At 55.7% G+C, this 13,034-nt stretch overlaps 1 protein-coding gene across 3 annotated transcripts in view; it reads left to right on the top strand.

The window, feature by feature from the left end:
* TBC1D22A (TBC1 domain family member 22A) overlaps positions 1-13,034 on the top strand; it is a 361,580-nt gene that overhangs the window by 192,358 nt on the left and 156,188 nt on the right. For all 3 annotated transcript variants that reach the window (XM_051839990.2, XM_051839991.2, XM_051839989.2), the window contains one exon: positions 12,729-12,838. In XM_051839990.2, coding sequence (XP_051695950.1) covers positions 12,729-12,838 — 110 coding nt within the window. The remainder of the gene's footprint in view (positions 1-12,728; positions 12,839-13,034) is intronic.

Consider the following 13,034-nt stretch of genomic DNA (forward strand, 5'->3'; position numbering starts at 1 on the left):
TGCCTCTGCTTGGGCCTCCCGCCTTGCTGTGCAGCGATTTCCCTCTTTGCGTTTTGCCTCTTTTGTGCTTTGGAGCATCACCCTGGCCTTGGGGTTCCGCTCGTCGGACGGTGTCATTGGCGTCTTTTGACGGGCGCTGGGCTCCCCGGCCCTGTGAGCTGACTCGTTGGACGGAGCCTCTGAAAGCCTTCTGCGTGTTTCAACGGGCTTCTTCTAAATATTTCTGCCCCGAGCATGGAGCAGCTGACGGAGGTAGTGGCTGATGGATCAGAGGCCAAAACCTGCTCTTTGCTCAGCACCCAGAGGGAGGGGCCTCGCACAGGGAGCCGAGTGGGGGCAGGTTTCCTTCTAATTTAGCTAAGTGTCCATGAATCTGCCTGCAGCAGGAAATCGAGTTAGTCCCCTCCCGTGTTCTCTGGCACGGCCGTGTTGTGCGTTGCATATCAAACGTTCTGTGTGGTTGCAGTGTTGGACCCAAATTTAGCAATCTCTTTGTGTTGCCTGTTTTTGACGCTCAGCCCAAGGACACCCAGCCTGACCTAGCGTGTCCGTGTGCCCGGGGCCTTGGCGTACCACTGGCACAAGTGCAGGTAGGGGCGAGGGTGCCTTCAGCAGAGCGCTCTGTACCTGGAAGAACGAGCACCCCGACCCAAAACTCTGAAGTCTGATGTTTTCCAAAATCTGGAACTTTTCAAGCATTGTGTCAGTGGCCAAAATGTTTGGGCGTTGGGAGCATTCTTGTTCTGGGGTTTGGGATCAGGGCTGTTAATCCCGGGCAGGCCTCAGGCCCCGTGGTGGGGCTCTGCTGGACACCGGCCACTTGCTTCTCTATCCCAGGCAGCGTCAGGAACTCTGCTCTTGGGTGGACACGGATATTCGTTGTGTCAGTGCATCTAAGAGAGTTAAGTTCTTAAAAAAAAAAAAAAAAAAAAAAAAGTGAAGAATTTCAGGAAGTGGGACATGAGTGCCCGGAGTCACCCGGGTTCCTTGAAGACACTGCCCCAGCACGCACTCCGTGTCATTGCCTTACACTTACAGTTTGGTTGTACCACAGCCGCTCAAAGGTGCCGGCACCACAGATCATGATGCATTGCTGTGTTGGCATTATTATTATTGTATTTAGATTTATTTATTTGAGAGAGAGAGAGAGAATCTTCCAACTGCTGGTTCATTCCCCAGATGGCTGCAATGGTCCGGGCTGGGCCAGGCCGAAGCCAGGAGCTTCATCTGGGTCTCCTATCTGGATGGCAGGATGCCCAAGCACTCCAGTCATTTTCCATGGCTTTTCCAAGCACATTAGCAGGCGCTGGATCAGAAGTGGAGCAGCCGGGACTCCAGTCAGCACCCATGTGGGATGCTGGCATTGCAAGCAGCAGCTTAACCCCCTGTGCCACAGTGCCAGCCTCTCCTGTGTTACTGTACCCTCGTTTCATAGATTCCAAGTGACTCCAGACATTTTTTGGGGACCATTCTCAGACCTTATGCCCGTAAGAAACAAATTCAGCTGGAGTGTCCCTTATCTGAGATGTTTGGGACTGAAGTGTTTTGGAGTTCAGAATACTAGTGTGTATGTAATGGGACCCAAGTCTAAACACAGAATCCATTTATGTTTCCTGCAAACCTTATACACATAGCCCCAAAGTGACTTTATACGGTGTGTTTAATGGGTCCACCACATGAGGTCAGGTGTGGAATTTTGTACTCGTTGGCACCATGTTGGTGCTATGTTAATTTTGGAGCATTTCGGAATTTCAGATTTCTTATTAGAGACTTCAGCAAGCTGTAGTTACGGTCGTAGTAATGTGTCCAGATTTCTGCATGGCTTAAAACCTTCTATGACTGTGTGCCTGGTTTTGCATTTCTTTGATTGCAACATCAACGTGACAAGGAAGAACCCAAAGTCCTTTCTCAGGTAATTGGATCTGTAGGGATCAGGACTCTGCTCTCTTGGCTGTCAGCTGCGTCTGCTTGCTTTTCTGCAGGGTACAAATTGCCATGCCCCTGGCTGGAGCTGGGTTCTGTACTGCTCTTTATGGGCAGGCTGGACACACTTGGTGTGGACAGGCAGGGCTGCAGAGTGGACAGAGTGCTTGCAAATGAGACGTGTGTCTGCTGCTGTGGGTTTCTCCGCGGCCGTGCCTCTGAGTGGCCTCAGCCGGTGGTGGCCCCGCCGTTGGCCCTCAGCTGCAGAACTTGCGGAGGTCGGCCTGCTGGGAGCCAGGACTCAGTCTGAAAAGCTGGGAGCGGGGAGGGCCCTATTTTGGAGTTAGGTCTCTATTTTCTTTTCAGGGGAAAATATCTGTGGACACATTGAAGAACCAGTCAATTGATTGAATTCTTTCAAATGGAAGTATATTTTAAAATAAGAGTGGAAAGAAAGCGTTCTGTTTTGCTCTGGCTTTGTGCTGTAACACGTGGACTGTCTGTTCAGTTTCTGCTTTGGTATAGTGGCCTCATACCCTCTCTGTGGTTATGTCCTGTCCAGTTGGGATAGTTACAGTGTAAGCAGTTTTCACTTGGTTTTTATGGGCCATTTGCTGGATGTAATAGAGAGGGATGAATGTGTTGAAACGTATCAATTCCTGATGGATGGGCCTTCGGGGGCATTTCAAGGGCTACTGAAATCCAGCCAGCGGGCCAGGTTGCCAGCCTGGTTCCTGGCAAGGCCGTGCCCAGTGAGTGACCACAGGCAGCCTTCCACACAGACGGGTTTAGAATTGCTGTGGAGGCCATGGCCGGGAGCCTCATTATGGTCATTGTGCAAGGTACCAGATGCTCAGCCCGCGTGAGCGGACGGAGCGCTTGCCCTCACTGCAGATTTGACGAGAGGGCTCCCAGCTGGGATGTCAGCAGCACCAACACGAGCAGGGTTTTGGAGTTGATGTGTCTGCGTGACTTACTGGACCACGGGTTGATGAGGGAAGGGGCTGACCCTTTCCTGCGTGGTCCCAGCTGAGGTCCTCTTGTTGGTGCTGTCGGCGAGAGGTGGGTTGCCTGGTGGGGCAGCAGGTGCCTCCTTCAGCTAAGCCGCAGAGGTTTACAGTGTGACTTTCTGAGCTACTTCTTGGCTGTTCACGGTGGAAGGGGAGTATCCCTGTCCTACTAACTGACCATTTCACTCTGACTGTGGGGAGCAGGGGTGTCCAGCCCACTCTCGTGGTTGGGGTTTCCGTCTTGTTGCCTGGCTGTCCAGCCAGACTTCCCGTGATGTAAGGGTGGGGCCTACGGATGGTTTCTCCTGGGACCCTCAGCCCTGTCCTGGTACCTGGTGCGCTGCCTGGGCTCAGGAAAGCTCTGTGGGTCGTACGGGGTTTTGCTGTATTTTGTTAGCTTGGTTTGCAGAGTGTGTTCATCCGGTGTGCCCTTAGCCACGCGTGGAGCTGTGCTGTGCATGGTCCTTGGGGCTCAGGTCTGTTTCTCGTGACTTGTGGCAGCCGGGGAAGTTTTAAACCTGCAGTCTTGGCCAATTTTATTGGTGAACCAATCCGTGATGCTGTATTTATTTGAATTTATTTAATAAGTCGTGCTGACTGTTGCTTCATGATTTTAACTGGCTTTCTTTAGTACAATAACCTTTTAAGGTATTTTTCTCATTTTCAGTTTGCTTACTGAGGGATTTTTCTTGCTGAGAAATAATTCTTTGTAGATTATTGAAATTAATCCTGACCTGTAATAAGTTGCAGATGTTCTCCCAACTTGCTTTATTTTTAACTTCCTGCCTACCGCTGTTGTAGATTTCCATACAACGACACTGTTGGTGACACAGGGAATGAGGTTCTCCTGGCCGTGTTCGCCTGTTGGGCTGTCTGCAGCCTGCCGCAGCTGTGTGCCGTGAGCACACGTGGTGAGCGTTTGTCGCCTGGCCTCGTGCTCTTGTCTCGACACCAAGCCCTCGGCGTGACTGTTGGCCCAGTGGGTGTGTCCACGCGTGGAGTGGACGTGGGTGCCCCGTGATCTCTTCACTGTGGCCGGCCAGTCTTCCTTTCCATTTGGCTCCTTTGTTAATGACGTGCATGAGGGACCGTTTTGTTGATGGATTTAAAGATGGCTTTATCCTTTGAGGGGTTGTTTTGACTAATTAGATAAAGCAGTAAATCAGCCTAGCGCGTCGATGTAGGATCTGTCTGCATCTTCAGGGTCCTGACTCAGGAGCCGATTCCCTGTAGACCAGTGCGGCCGGCCCCCTGGGGGTGGGGGTGTGTGTCCCTGCAGGATCCCCGTCCCGCGGGCCGGGCGCTCCGGAGCAGGCCTGCAGTCTTTCCTTACTGAGACACAGAAGCAGCCATGACGGCGGTCCTTCGGTACAGAGGCAGACTTCGTGAGGAGCTTCTGTCCTCTGGAGTGGCTGAGGTGGCCAGCCTGGGCAGCTCGGGCGCGCGTCCCACGGTCCGGCGTCCTCTGTGTCCTAGTGACGGTGATGCTGGGCAGCAGGGCGCCTCCTCCAGAGGGACAGGTGGGCCCCGGGGGACCCTTGGGGGCAAATGCACGCCCTGTTTTCCTGAGAAACTGTGTCTAGGTTTCTCAAAGGCAAGTTCGGCTTCCCCACCACAGCAGCTCTTCAAGGTGTCTCAGGATAGCAACGTCGTGTCGCGTCTCCCGAGAGCGCCCGAGCTTCTGTGCCGTGGCGCTCCGAGGCGCTGTCGTGGGACGCTGGGAGAAGGCTTCCTTCCCTTCAAACGGATTCTTTCTCCTTTGTCTGCACTGTTGTTAGCAGGAGCAAATTAGATGATATATTGTCTTATTGTCAGGAGTATTTTGAGTATTTCTTCTAACCAGAGAAACTGGGTTTGCGTTTTTTCCATTCTTCAAAGACCGTCCCGGCACAGCGCTCTTCATCCTGCTCTAATTATGTCTGTGCTCAGACCTTCCTCCCAGACAGTAAGCTCTTCGAAGGAAGCCTGTTTTTTCACGTGGCATGGAGTTTTTGAGCCCCTGCTGTGTGCCAGTTCCTCACGTAAGTGCCAGGGGCTCAGAGTCAGGTGGCCAAGCCCTGCCTGGAGGGAGCTCTTTCCATGTGGGGCCAGCGAGGTGAGTGGGCACACGGGTGGGAGACACAGCTGTGCCAGGGCATGCTGGCAGGTCCAGTCCCCCCTGCACCGCAGGGCGCAGTGCAGCGCCTTTGTGGCGTCTCGTTCTCTGGCAGTGCTCTGCCGGCTAGAGGGGCAGCCGTGGTCCCCCTCGCCCCACCTGTGCCCTCCTCCCTCTTCCTCCTCCTCTCCTCCACAGCACTGGCTGCACCACGGCCCGTCCCTGCGAGGAGGTCCAGCCCTGAGCCTGGCGCCGGGACCTTCTGCCTGATCCGCCCCTGGGAGCTCTGCCTCCCTTGTCTGCCGTCAGCTCTTGCTCCACCCCGGGGTCCCAGCCCCCCATGCTCACATCTCTGCAGCAGCTGCCCGCGACCGTGGGCCCTTCTCTCCCTGTCACTGCCTCATTCTCCACGTGGTGGTCCCTGTGTCAGACATGGCTGTGTGAATTCTGCCTCCCGTCAAGGATGGCCGGGCAGCAAACCCTGGAAGAGCGAGCAGATGTCAGGGGAGGGAGGAGTGGGTCCGTGCTCCCCCCAGACTTCAGGCTCCCTGTTGTTCTGTGGTCCCCCCCACCCACCGTGCCTCGTGTCTGCGAGCGCTCAGCACGTGTGAGTAGACAGAGTCACTCTCCGGACAAGGAGCACTTCTACAGCAGGAACTCCTGTTCACAGCATCACGGAGAAACGTCAAGGGTCCCATCGAGGGAAAGACGTAGTATGAGATTAAAGCGGTTTTCTTTCCTCGCAAACAGCGGCATCCAGAAAACCAGGCTGGCAAGATGCCGAGGTCTCCCCTCTTTCCTTCAGTGGCACGCCGCGGCTGTTTCCCGTGTCCTGTGCACGCGGGACTTGGAGCAGATTTTCTTATCCTGAGAGTAGACGGCCTACACCCCAGACACCTCCCTGTCCCCAGGCGCTGTGCCTTCCTAGGCGGCCATGGCTTTCTGTGAGCATGGTTGGGGTCTGCTCGGGGTGGTGCTGGGCTGGAGGCGAGGCTGCGTCTCATCGCAGGGGCTGTCCTGGGACCGCAGGAGCAGGTGGACTCGGCCACATGGTGCCATCTCTCCTGGCCCCTGCTGAGGGGCTGTCCTTGTTTCGCACCGACTGTCTCCTGACACTCTCGCACTGGCCACTTGCCTGCGCTTGTGGGCTGCGGGCAGATGGCCTCATCTGCGGCGGGGCAGCGGGGAGTGGGCTATGACCGCGGCTCTGTCTGACCTTGAGCTGCACGTTATCTATGTTAGCATTAGGCATTCTTGCTGCCACACCGGTTTGATCATAGCAGTAGCTGGTTTGCTGAACCCGAGTCTTGTGGATTTACGGTCTTGCGCTGAGGTGCTACTCTCAGGAAAGCAGGACTTTTCTCTGCGCTGGAACTCAAATCCTCGTAATGAAGTGCTGGAGTCTCCACACTGCAGTGTCAGGGTTGCAGATTTAAACTCCCAGGTTGGGAGATGCGAAAGATTAGACCCACAGAGCGGTTCCAGCTCGCTGATGAAGAACAGCGGACTTTTGATTGCCAGTAAAGCTCCTAATTACGTGAAGAGGTTTATTGCAGGGCTTGTGCAGTGCGGGTGATTAGCGTCATCATAACAACAGTGACCACGCCCCCTCCTGCCTCGGCTCACCTGCGGGTGCCGGCAGTGTCCTGGGAGCCTGTGACGTGCAAGGGACTGCCCAGTGGCCACACTTGCATTCCGTTTAGAATCAGAGAACACAGCTCTGCATCTGGCTTTCCCCAGTGACGACAGCGTCTGGCCATTTCAGACGCTGTCATCGGCCCCCAGGAGACCCCGAGGCTGGAGTGGCCTTGTGGGGTGGCGGGGCTCTCGTGGCTTTGTTCCACAAAGTCCTGCTTTGGGGAGCTGTGGGTGCGTAAGGCTGGTGTAGTCGGTGCTGAGGCCTCTGTGGGGAGCATGTCCGCAGGGCGCAGTGAGGCCCATGGAACGGCAGACCCGGGTTTGTGGTGGGCACCGCCACTCGCTGGCCTGGGCCCTGAGCGTGTGGCCCCCTGCAGGCCCCTTCTGTGTCTTCTGAGGGCGCCCCCCGCGCCATCGGGCTCTCGGAGGGAGTGGGGCTGCGGCACAGAGGGGCTTGCTGAGGGGCACGGAGGCAGCGCTGTGTCTGTCACTGGTGCCTGAGTGTCCTGGCCAAGCGACCCTCGTCACCAGAATATTCTTGAGGACATAGAAAATTTCTGCTCTTTGTTTTCCCCAGGTATCTTTGGAGCATTTAAAAGTAACAGTTATAACCCTGTGTGGCTCGCCGGCTACCAGGCTGGATGTCCTGTCCTCCACTCTTTTGTTAGTTCCTCATGTCCGTCCACGTGTCCATCCGTCTGTCTGTCCATCTGCCCGTACAGACTGGTGGAGCAGTCGAGGCTCATGCTGACATGCTGATTGCACGGTGCCGTCCACACCCCGTGGCACTGCCCTGCCCTGGTCACTCGCCCCAGGGCCCTCCACGGCTAACCATCGACAAGGGCGGCAGCCCTGCACTGGGGACCTCTGCTCTGGGGTGTTTGAGAAGGAGCGCCTGGGTCCGACCGTTCCGAACAGCTTGAGTGCGACGTTGTTTTTCCTGTTGCAAACTGTTGTTCATGGAAATCAGTGTTCATTTCTATCCTGTATCCTCTGTAGAACCTGTAGGTCCTGATAGACTCTAGAAAGGGGTCCAGGGCCCCTCTCTGTGGCACCGTGGGGGCAGTTTGTGTGTGTGTGTGTGTGTGTGTGTGTGTAGATATATGGGCTCTTCAGAACGTTCATGGAAAATATGTGTTACAAAAAAACTGCATGAATGCCAACATTTTCTGTAAAGAAATTTATTCTTTAGTTCCCTTTTCCTCCCTCTCCCTCTCCCTTTCCCTCTCTCTCTTCCTAAGATTTGCTTATTTGTTTGATAGTGTTACAGAGAGAGAGAGGTCTTGTATCCGCTGGGTCTCTCCCCAGATGGCTGCAACAGCCAGGGCTGGGCTAGGTGAAGCCAGGAGCCAGGAGCTCCATCTGGGTCTCCCACCTGAGTGTAGGGCCTAGCACTCGAAGCATCTTTCACTGCTGTTCCGTGGCCATTAGCAGGGAGCTGGATCGGAAGTGGAGCAGCTGGGACGGGAACCGGCACGCGTGTGGGAGGCTGGTGTTGCAGGTGACAGCTCTACCTGCTGTACCGCAGCGCTGGCCTCTCGTTCCATTTCTGTAGACTTCTTGAGTCCCTGCATGCAGAGGTGCTGGGGGGTTGGATGTAAATGGAGTTGCTGAGAAAGGTGGGATTGTTTCATAAATTGCTTTTTTTTAACTTGATGATATAGCAGGACAGCATTTTCAAGGAAGGTTTATTTAAATCATCCCTAAAGCCTTTCTTCTTAGAGAAGGCAAGTGAGATTGTTTAATTAAATGTCTGTTTTTATATCCTGTGACTTCGTAGTCTGCTGTGGTTCACCTGGGACTGCTGATCTCCTGCCCAGGGCCATGGGAGTGCTTTCTCTGTCTCCTTCAGGCGGCTCTTGGCTTGGCCTGTGCACTTGGTGCCTCCCGCCCAACACCCTCCCCCCCACCCCCCATGCTTACCTTGCCTTGACATCCCCAGGGTGTAGGAGACAGGACCTGGGCCCTGTCGAGGAGGGGTTGTGGGTAATTGGGTGAAGTGGGCCCTGGGTCCAGCTCCAGGACTGTGGTGGGCGTGCTAGTTTCTGTTTAAACGGTACAAGGGAAACATGGAATCTGGCCAGTTCCCAGAGGAAACAAGTCAGTTTATTTCTCTCTCTCTCTCTCTCTCTCTCTCTCTCTCTCTCTCTCTCTCTCTTTTTTTTTTTTTTTGGACAGGCAGAGTGGAGAGTGAGAGACAGACAGAGAGAAAGGTCTTCCTTTGCTGTTGGTTCACCCTCCAATGGCCGCCGTGGCCAGTGCACCGCGCTGATCCAAAGGCAGGAGCCAGGTGCTTCTCCTGGTCTCCCATGGGGTGCAGGGCCCAAGCACTTGGGCCATCCTCCACTGTACTCTCTGGCCACAGCAGAGAGCTGGCCTGGAAGAGGGGAAACTGGGACAGAATCTGGTGCCCCGACCGGGACTAGAACCCGGTGTGCCGGCGCCGCAAGGCGGAGGATTAGCCTATTGAGCCGCGGCACCGGCCACAAGTCAGTTTAAATGCCGTGATGTTTTTAATACTGTTGTTGGTGTGGATGCCACCTGCGAGAGTTCTTCAGGCAGCCCCTCCCTGCCATGGCTCCCAGGCCTGCCTCGCTGGGGGAGGGGAAGCTGTAGCTGTCCTCCCAGCAGATCTGCAAGGCCCTGGGGCTGCCACATCCTCACTTGGGTCCCACTCCCCACTGATGGGCACGCCAGGTCTGCTTGCTGCTGTTTCCACCTGCAGGGCCGGGGGTCACGATGCTCGCCTTTGAGTCCCTTCCCCGGACCAAGGCGCTGCTCGGAGTTCTCAGCGTCTGTCTCCTTTCTCATCTGCGGCCTTTGCTTGGATTTCTGTGCTGTTGTCGCCCTTTGCGTGCTGCAGGGTTAGGGAGCTAAATCCTCCCTCCCTCCCTGTCTGGGCCACACAGCTGGGAACGAACGTTCCGGGCTGAGTGCCTCAGGCCCCAGGAGGCCCGCCTGGTCTCTCCCTGCTCCAGTTTCCCTCCGTGGTCTCCCCCACCTGCCCCGGGGTGGCAGCATGCTTGGTGGAGAGTGTGTGCTGTTTGGGACAGGCGGTCTTGACCCTGTCCGAGGCCCTGCTTCCCACAGGCGTGGCTTCTCCCGGTCCTGGTTGCAGCTGCTGGGAGCATGAGCATCCGCAGATGAACGGCGACCTGTGCCTGAGGATTCTGCCTGAGGTTTTGTCCAGCCCGGGGAGCCATGTGCTCGGGCCTCTGGGTGGTCTGCTTCCCTGGGGCCCCGCTGGGCCACCCAAGGGGTGTCTCTGCAGCCCACCCCTGGACTCTGACACTTCTGCCACAGTGTTCTGTGCCACTCCTTGTGCCTCTACCCAGTGTGGGTGACTGTTTTCTCCGGCTGGAGATATTTACCTCATTCTAATGATAAGGATAATGCCAGTCCTCTTGGCGTTGGGAAGACAGATTGGCGGGGCCTTCCCTGCGCTAAATGCCATTGCTTCATCACACTGGAGAGTAACACATGCCTGTTGTGAGACATGACTCCTTGGAACGGGCTTCTGACATCTCCTCGGACAAGATGATAAGCCAGATGAAGACTAAGAAAATTCCACTTGACCTGTCTCGTGCAGCCGCCTGTGTCCTGCGTGTGTTGCCTGGGGTGGCCCAGCTGCCGCTGGGCCGGTGAGGAGAGACCTGGGGGTCCGGGAGTGCTTTATTGATTGTGTCTGAGGAAATGTCGCTGTGCTGACAAGGCCCTGGGCAGAGATGCTGTGTCGCTGGCGAGCTCCTGCAGTCTTCTGGTGGCTTTTGCTGACTCAGGCCCCTGAGCGGGGCAGGTGAAGTCAGGTCTGCTCGGGTTGCGGGGACGTGGAGTCAGCGCTGTGGAAGCCACTTCCCCGTGCGTGGAGGCTGCTGATGCTCGCGTCAGCACGCGAGGGCTGCACGTGGTGTCTGGGAAAAGCCTGTCCCGTTCAGCTCGCTCTGTCTCCCCGTGCACTTTGATGGGCTCTTGGAGACCTAGTTTCTGGCTCCTGAACTGGAGGAGGTGGCAGCTCTCACCTCAGGCCGCCCTGAGAAACTGGGGACACACAGAGGAGGTGCTCGGAGCAGACACCGGGCCCTGGGCGAGCAGAGTTCTGGGGTCACCTGCCTTGCTGGGCTGGGCATGAGCAGAGCTGTCCCTGCATACCACAGTGAGCGCCTACAGCTGATTCTGCAGGGCCGCTCGGAGAGCAGGACCAGCGGAAGGAGCTCATCATTGTAACTCTGTGTCCGCGGGAAGGGCTGGCTGGGTGGCCGCGGTGTGCTCGGGGAGTGAGCTCCAGGAGGCTGTGGTGGTGCAGGGGTCCCCGAGTTAACGCAGTCTCCTCAGGAGCCGGGGTCTCAGGAGTAAGCACCCCCACTTTCTCCGTGCCCTGCCTCACCTGCTTGCCACCTGGGTGACCTGACCCCTAAACATTTATGCTTTCAGTTGTTGGCGTCCTTTGTCCTCCCCTGTAACGCACAGGCTTCCAGAGGGCACCCGCTCCCTGTTCGTCCCTGCTTCGTGCGTGGGTGACGTGTGGGGACGGTTCCCGCGTCGGGCTCCTGCTGCCTGTCGTCCACATGACCCACTGTGGAGGCAGCCCGGGAATGTGGAAGTGTGGACAGGACTGTCCATGGCCCGGCATAGACAGGACGTACTGATGCGTGCTGCGGTGTGGGTGGAGTGCGCAGGCCCCCTGGGGTCTGAGCCCTCCCTCGGGACGCCCACTGAGGCAGCTCCACAGCAGCGGAACTCAGGTTAAACTAGATGAGTGTGTGCAGTGAAAGGTGTGAGAGTGCTTGGCATACAGTAAGCACTCAATAAATGTTAGCAACTACAATGTGAGAATTACTGTTATTTTTATCAGCTTGGAACTTTCTAAATATGTTCTAGGCTGAAGTGTTTCTTGCCTTAAGGAACATTTTCCTTGCAGTGGCGCCCTCCCTCTACTTTGCAAATAAAATTTTTTAAAAATTAAAGGACACAGAATTTTTTAAACATAATATGAGTGTTACACTGGATGATACCATTTTTCGCAAGCATCTAAAATTAGGTTGCTCAAGTTTTGGATAAGCCATTTGAATTAGGTAACTGTTTTGCATTTTGAAAACTTTCTTAAAAAAGATTTATTTATTTAGTTTGAAAGTCACAGAGAGAGAAGGAGAAGACAGAGAAAGAGAGAGAGAGAGAGAGAGAGAGAGGGAGAGAGCGAGCAAAATCTACCATATTCTTTTTCACTCCCCAGATGGCTGTAATAGCCAGGGCTGGGCCAGGCGGGAGCCAGGAGCCAGGAGCCAGGAGCCAGGAGCTTCATCTGGGCCTTCCACGTGGGTGCAGGGTCCCAAGCACTTGGGCCATCCTTTGCTGTTTTTCCTAGGCCATTAGCAACGGGCTGGATTGGAAGCGGGAGAGGCAGAACATAAGCAGGTGCCCTCTAAGGAATGCCAGTGTTGCAGGCGGTGGCTTAACATGCTGCGCCACAGTGCTGGCCCCTGCGTCCTCAAGACTTTTCAGTTAGGGTCTCTCATTAGGTGTTTTTATTTTATTTTATTTTTTTAAATACACTTTCAGAAGGGACTTGTTGGGAGCACCATCGTCCATTATTGCTTTGAAGCCCACGTGTGGTGTTGCTGTGTGAGGCCGTTGATCAGGGCGCAGGGGTGCTCCCCTGGTGTGGCTCTGAAACGAAGCGTGCAAGCAGGTTTTGCAGGAATTCTGGCCGATGAGCACGTCAGATGTCAGCAGCAAGGTTTTAGGGATCAGCTGGATCACCTTTCAGGTCTCCACCAGGAATAAGTCATCCACTCCAGGTTCTGTCTCATTAGAATGTGAAATGCCTGGGAAGCGATCGTTTGCAATATATTAATTATGTTAATTAATCAGAGGGGATTCAGAATATTAACTACCTGCAACCAATTAGGTATTTAAATTGAGAGCCGTTGAGCGATGAGGTGGAAGACTGCATGCGTCATTGGGTGAGTAGATGAGAAAGGGGCGTGTGAGGGCTGATGGCCCTGCTGTCCCTTCCGGCCTTGTTGATCCCGTGTGCTTGACGGCCGCCTTGTGTTTCTGTGCAGAGGGGGAGGACGTGGACAGTGTGGACATCTGCAGCGTGCCCGCCGAGGTGCTGCGCAACATCGAGGCCGACACCTACTGGTGCATGAGCAAGCTGCTGGACGGCATCCAGGTGAGCGCTGCCCGCCCCAGGGGCTGAGGGCTGCGGGTCCATGCCCCAGGGGCTGCAGGGGTGCGGGTCCATGTCCCAGGGGCTGCAGGGGTGCGGGTCCATGCCCCAGGGGCTGCAGGGGCGCGGGTCCATAACCCAGGGGCTGCAGGGGTGCGGGTCCATGCCTCAGGGGCTGCAGGGCCGCGGGTCCATGCCC

Source organism: Oryctolagus cuniculus, chromosome 11 (assembly GCF_964237555.1).
Source record: "Oryctolagus cuniculus chromosome 11, mOryCun1.1, whole genome shotgun sequence".
Lineage (NCBI taxonomy): Eukaryota > Metazoa > Chordata > Mammalia > Lagomorpha > Leporidae > Oryctolagus > Oryctolagus cuniculus.